The sequence below is a fragment of the Lonchura striata genome, chromosome 2, assembly GCF_050655825.1.
Source record: "Lonchura striata isolate lonStrDom1 chromosome 2, ASM5065582v1, whole genome shotgun sequence".
Taxonomy (NCBI): Eukaryota; Metazoa; Chordata; class Aves; order Passeriformes; family Estrildidae; genus Lonchura; species Lonchura striata.
Genome location: NC_140704.1, coordinates 31951740 through 31958480, shown reverse-complemented (window position 1 = coordinate 31958480; position 6741 = coordinate 31951740). Strand labels below are relative to the sequence as shown.

General features: G+C 45.8%; 1 protein-coding gene across 2 annotated transcripts in view; it reads left to right on the top strand.

Annotated features, from left to right (window-relative positions):
- The first annotated feature begins 1 nt into the window (after window position 1).
- Window positions 2-6741, top strand: part of RAPGEF5 (Rap guanine nucleotide exchange factor 5) — a 155532-nt gene continuing 148792 nt past the window's right edge. Inside the window, exon 1 of one of the 2 annotated variants that reach the window (XM_021538260.3) lies at window positions 2-280. In XM_021538260.3, the coding sequence (XP_021393935.3) occupies window positions 92-280 (189 nt within the window). In that variant the 5' untranslated portion in view covers window positions 2-91. Of the gene's footprint in view, window positions 281-690; window positions 1217-6741 lie in introns of those variants that run through there. The other variant, XM_085567928.1, reaches the window with a different exon arrangement.

Below are 6741 nucleotides of genomic sequence, written 5' to 3'. Positions count from 1 at the left end.
CTGCCCGTGGGTGGGAGCGCGGCTGGGCTGCGGCCGGGGGAAGGCGGGCGGGCGAGCGGGTCTGCGCGCCGCAGCCCGGCCGGGATGCGGCATGGCCGTGGGCTCCGTGAAGATGCCGTCGCCGTGTGAGGGCGCGGAGCTGGCCCGGAGCTGGAGCCCCGGCGGCGGAGCCCAGGAGCCGCCGCCGCCGGTGCAGCTGCGGCAGAAGCTGCGGGAGCTGCCGGCGCTGCTGCGGAGCGGGCTGACGCTGCGGAGGAAAAGCGCGGCCGCGGCTGGCCGGGTGAGTGAGTGAGTGAGTGAGTGAGTGAATGAGTAAGGAGAGAGCGAGGGAGCGGCCGGCGGCCCGGGGCAGCGCCCCCGCCCTGCCCTGCCCTGCCCGCCGGGCTGCGGTGCCCGGGGCAGGCGGGGCGGCGCCCGCAGCGCCCCCGGCCGGGCCGCGGAGCGCGGGAGGCCGCGGGCTCCCGGCGCTGGCCCCGCGAGGGGCCGGGCGGCGGCAGGGCAGGAAGGAGGGAGGGAGAGAGGAAGGGAGGATGCCCGGGCAGCAGCCGGGTGGCGTCTCGGCACCCACCGGAGAGGTGTCCGCGGGGGGCCCCGGGCTCCAGCCGCCACTGCTAGCTCTGGTGCAACATGAGACACCAGGGTGAGAAAGCGTCCCTGTCCCATCTCCGGGTTCCTCCAGTGGCTCTCCCCCTCTGTCCTTTTCCCCTCGTGGGGGCTGATGCCTGCTCCCCGCGCACAGCAGGTACAGCGCGCCGGTGCCCCGACACCGGTGCCCGCGCGGGTCCAGCAGCGAACACCAGCGTGCCCCGGGGCGGGTGAAGCTGGGATGGAGCTGGGATGAGCACACCTGGCCCTCAGCCTCGCGTTCTCTTGGCACTGAGGCCGTGGGGTCACCTGGGCATGACCGGGATCCCCATCCAAATTTCACTTAATTTCACCCATTTTTAGAAAGGCTGGGGGTGTGTCTCCGCAGGGCAGTCAGTGCTCTGGTGAAGTACAGCCTGGTGCTGCCGTGGCTGGGAACTGCAGTGGCAAGCAGGTGCCCATGGCTCTGAACACTCCTAACCGGGGGTGGCATTGCCGTCAGATCAATGGCAGTCAGTCTGGTCAGACCCTACTTGCAGGCCAACAGTGGATTGTAACCCATCTCCTGAGCGTCAAAATGAAGGGATGGATTAATCCACATGGGGTTGGGTCTGTCCGTATTGAGAATCAGGTGAGCTGCTGTTTTGTTTCAGTGCACTGATAAACACCTTTGCAGAGAGTTGGGGGAAGTCAGCATGGTATGTGTTTGTACCCTAATCAACTTTGCAGTACTTTGCCCGTGTAAATAAATGATTTCTCTGCATGGGGAAGTTGTGAAATATACCAGGGTGTGAATTTCAAACCAAACTTCCTGGGTGAATGCTTTGTTATAAGAGGATATATAGGCAAGGAAGATAATTAGGATTAAGGTAGGATATAAATTCACAATATAATAGCTGTGGAATTAGAATTCTAGAATTCTACAGTAGAATAGCTGTTGAATTAGAATTATAAATCCACAGTAAAATTTTTGAGTAATGTGGATTCAGATTCCAGTTTTACAGTAATTGTTTTCCTCTAGCACATTCAAGACACAAAGACTAACCTGTATTGAGATGTCTAATGAGTTTTATTTTTGTGGTGAATTAATAATCCACCTGATTACAATCTGAGTTGTCCATATGAACACAGAGCTAAGGGGATTCAGTTAAACAGATAGGTCTTGCTTTGCCCTAGGAGGATATTTGTGACAGATATCCTTCTTCCAATGAAGAAAGTCCTTTTCTGAATTGAGTGTGGTTTGTTCCTCATTAGAAGCATACTGCCAAAGAAATGGAGTAAGTGTGCAGTGAGGAGGAGATAAGCAGTGCAGAACTGCTGCTGGTGACAGCTTTAGCTGGCAGGCAGGTCTGAAGCACTGTTTTAACAAAACAAATTCATGACACTTCAGGGAGACACCATGCAGAGCAGCCTCAGGTTTACTCTCGTGGTTATTCCTCACCACTACTGAAAGCATTTGACAAGCAAGCGGTAAAACAGTTACTGTGTAAATATTTGCTGTGGGTGAGTTACCACCCCAGTGAGAAGCCTGGGTAACTCCTGGGTGACACAGCTCCTCACTTGTGCTTGATGAACCCTTGGTCCTCTCTTGTTTCACAGAGTTCCAGCGAGACTCTTGTCTGCCTTTGCTGATGTTCTGTGTTATGGACCAGCAAACACGGTGTGACAGATTTAGTGGTGGTGTCACCTATGGCTTCACCTCCTGGTACCCTGTGGGTCATCTTGTAAAGTTTTTCTTGAACCATCTGTCTTAGTAGGAAGACTGGAGGGAGGATGGTGAGTCTGTAAGGTAGTCTGGAGTCAACCTAGCAGATCTTCTGCTAGGAAGAAATTTTTTACTGTGAGGGTGGTGAGGCACTGCAACAGATTGCCCACAAAAGCTGTGGATGCCCCATCCCTGGAAACATTCAAAGGCAGGTTGGACAGGGCTTTGACCAACCTGGTCTAGCAGAAGGTCCCTGCCCGTGGCAAGGGGGCTGGAACTAGATTGTCTTTAAGGTCCCTTCCAACCCAGTCCATTCTATGATTCTCTGACCTTGGATCAGTGGGAGATGCTGTGTGGAGATGCTGCATAGCTACAGCAGGACCTTCGGAGCAGTGTCTTGGTCCCATGTGGGGAGTGGGGATGCTGTGCTCTGCCATCTCTGGGTTTGCAGGGACTATCCTGGAGGCAGAATTACTCAGCAGGATAAGTGCCTAGTGGGGTCTTCCAAGGAGCAGGTCGTACAGAGTCCAGCAGGGTTGTTAATTCACTTGTTCCCTTTGGAGACAAAGTGGGCACCTGAAATGCATGGAGTATCTCCCTACATATGTGATTATCCAGGGAGCAGTTTGTTTTTGTTAGTAGTGCTCTGTGTTGATTCCTGTCTGCTCTGTGCATGTGTCTTTTCCTCCCAGAAATGGACTTTTAGGCACATCATACTTTTCACATACTTCTATTTAATCTGATGAATAACTTGAACCCTGAAAATGAGAGTATTTGGAAGAGAAAAGGAATATGTTAGAATAGTAAAATGCAGCATTTTTTTATACTTTCCCTTTTAAACATGACCCTAAAATTTTAAAAGTCTAAAATAAAGGAGTAACACAAACATATGAAACAAAGATTCCTTTTTTTTCCCACCTCAACAAAGTATTTCAAGTTAATCCAAAGTTAATTTTCAGAGGGTTTTGTTTGCTTATGAAAAAAACTTAGTCTATTCTTCCTCTCCAGTGACTTTTCTTTGTGCCTTTTTGCTTGTTCAAACACCAAGCTGAGAGCCTTATTTGTCCAGCTGGTTTTATCAGGAGTGTTGCTCACTTAGGTGAGCTGTGTTCAAGTAAATGCTGACCAGCTGAAATCTGGGCTTGTTTAATTTCCTTGAAAAATATTATGACCCCTGAACAGGGGTTCTGCTTCTTATGCTGACTTGCTCAGGGACTGCCTGCAGTGCAATTCGCTTCCACATCTATAAAGCACAGATAATCTACATGTGTGCATGCCTGGGGACTATGGATAATAAAAGATAATGGAAGTGTTAAGGGTATCATAATTGTTTTAAGGATGTGCTTCACTTCATGCTGTTCAAATACTTCCTGGGCTTTGGGGGAAAGGAAAGCATTGTGTAGTAGAGGGTAGTATACATTAAAAGAATTGATTACATTTTGAAAATCAGTATGGGGTGAAATAAATTTTTTCAATCTGTTTGGACACCTCAGTTCTTGGCCCTTCACACTAGACTATCTGAAATTTGTGACCAGAGATGGGGATAATTGAAAATACAGCATAACAAAATTAGATTTCCCTCTCAATTCAGCAATCTCCAAAACTGGAGAGAAAATAGGTATTTTTTGCTTTCTGTCTTGGGATACGTCCAGTACTAATACATGTAAAGAAGCTGGAGATGGAAAAGCACCTTGTATAAAAAGCTGCATAACCATCCTGCTTGGATGGTTCTGTGCTGTGAATAGTAAACATGAATACACTCCACTGCTTCAGTCATTTAGATAAAACAAACATCCAGTTCCTTGTCTAGGGGAGCCCAATGTTTCTTTTAAAGCTCTTGAACTTCAAACTGTACATAGACCTTGTCTTTGATTTTTTTTTTCTTAAATTCATTCTTAGGGCAGGTGTAGCAGTTATCCAAGATGGCATGGATGATTAGATTGCATTTGCACAGTGAGCTGTGAGGTGTAGGTTTTACTCATCGTCCTCTGCCGGATAAAACAGCAGAAAATGCAACCTTTGCTTGTCAGAGCTTGTGCAGAGGTGGAGGAGGGATCTGTTGTAGTGGTCACTGTGCCCTGGGGAACTGTTCCCCTCTGCCATGTCCTTTCTCAAAATCTCTGGAAAGGCCCTTCTGTTTCCCAATTTTCCTCCTAGAGTTATGTGTTGAACGTACATGTAGTAGTCAGGAGTACTTTGCTTATGAACTGTCTTTCCTGATCTTCTTACTGCCTGTTAAAGATACCTTCTCTTTTCTCTTGTGGCTAGTGATGAAATACAGTTCCATGCCTCTGGAAGCACCAGCAGGGAGGCCCTGTAGGTCACTCCATCATGGCAAAATTTTTCACCACACTCAGTTTCATTCTTTATGGATCTAACACTGGAAGTGCTCAGGAGGAGGAGGAATTGTCTTGTACACACACAGGCACACACCTTTTTAATCACCTCTTCTACTCTCTAGGTTCACATTTACACACAGATAAATACTGTTATACATGAGCATCAATGTTGTTCTTTGTCACAACAGTGGATCTGGAAAACCTTTTGGATGTCATGGTGTCAAACCCCATTACTCTGATATTGTGAAAGATCCTGTTGGTCTGTAGAAACCTTCATCATGGGATGAACCTTTTGGTTTGATCAAAATTGAAGAGATACCATGACTATTTTCTCTTTTGATACCTTGTAGTTACTTCTGTGAGGTTCCTAGAGGTCTTTGGCCAGACAGATGTTCTCAGACTGTCCACACCTTAGCTTTGTCTTGAGCAGCTATTTTGCTGTATGGCTGTCAGGATGTAACTGACCGTAGGGTTACAGGTTGAAAATAAACTACAGAAACTGCCATACAGCTGCTAAAAGTGTACATGAGTTCAGGGTGAGTCTGGAGAAGTTAATGGAAGAGAAATGTATTGAGGATACATAACCCTCATCAGGCACAGAAGGTTTCCAAGCTGAAAATAGCTGGAGGGTTGGAGTGCATTAGGGATATCTATCATGTATTCTGGCTCTAGCAGTTGTCATGCTGTTGGAGACAACTCCTCTTTGGCAGAGGAGAAAAATCAAACTATATGCAATCTGTTTGAATTAAATGAAGTATCAGATCCTCTCAACCTACATTCTGCTAAACTTTTCTTCATCTCCTGTTAGGAGCTTTCAGTTGTTTGAGTTATTCAGGTGGCTATTCTGTAATCAATTCATTTGGCAGCTGGGAAGACTGTAGTGTTGTTGATGAGGTTTTGCCAACACATTAGAAACTGGCTGCTGGAAATGCAGAATTTACAGTCCTTCCTCCCATGGCTACATCATGGTGGTTGTTGATATTTAGGTTTTGATTGAGCCGAGCATATGGATCTTCTTTGTACCCAGATAATCCTCTCGCAAATGACCCACATTTATCAGTCCATATCCTTGTTGGCAGCTTCTCATCTTCATGGTGCTTGAGTGATCTTGTATTTAATGCTGCTGAATTATACTCTTTTCTTAATATTACACTTCTTAAAGGCTCCTAATAGTCCAGTACACCATTCTGTTTACATGGGTTTTGACAATACCTCCAATTTTGTGCCATCAACACATTTCACTAGCACCTTTATGCTCTTTTTACCAGTCTTGCTAATGAGAAGAAAAAAAAATCACAATAATTTCCCTAGTATCTATGTTTGCATATACTATAGAGACTTTAATTTTGACATTTCTTCTGCATTAAAAAGATGCAGAGATGTTTTGTGTAGATGCTGTACTGGCTGAAATCAGCACACAGAAGTGCTGGATTGACTCAGTGGGTTGGAAGTTTTATTGTCAGAAGTATTATTGAAGTTGATTGATTGATATTGGTGACATATTACTTTCAAGTCTGCCACAGAGGTTTTACTCAGTAAGTTAATACCCCCATCACTTTAGCAGCTATTAAGTGACTAAAAATAATTGTGGTAAGTAGTCTTGAATTTTTCCTATTGTAACTGGGATTATGTATGCCTGCTAGATGTATTCAATTTAGATAATTATCTTTCACATATCACATATAGTGTCCTTAAACTTGTCAACTCTGTGATTGGTGACACATGAAATATTGACCAATGGATAAAATAACTTTAGCAACAGTGACCATGGTAGCTGGTGGAGAATTTCAGTGTCTCATGTGTTTATTTGCATAATAATTTGTTTCATAGTCAGTCTTCAGTGAATTATTAAATTGAGACTACTTCTTAATTAACCCATGTTATGACATCTGAGAAATTATGCCTGGATTTAATTAACTACAGCTGAATGAAATGGAAAGTAAACCCATACTTCTGCCCTAGGAAGTAGAATAGTAAGTTTTGCAGAATGCAAAGCTATTTTTTCTCCCTGAGGTTGGGGATTAGTCTGATTGACAGGATGATGCCCACTGCCTGTGGTCATATGCTGGGGCTGGGAGTGAGGCTGGCAATTCTTGGACTGACAGTCAGCTG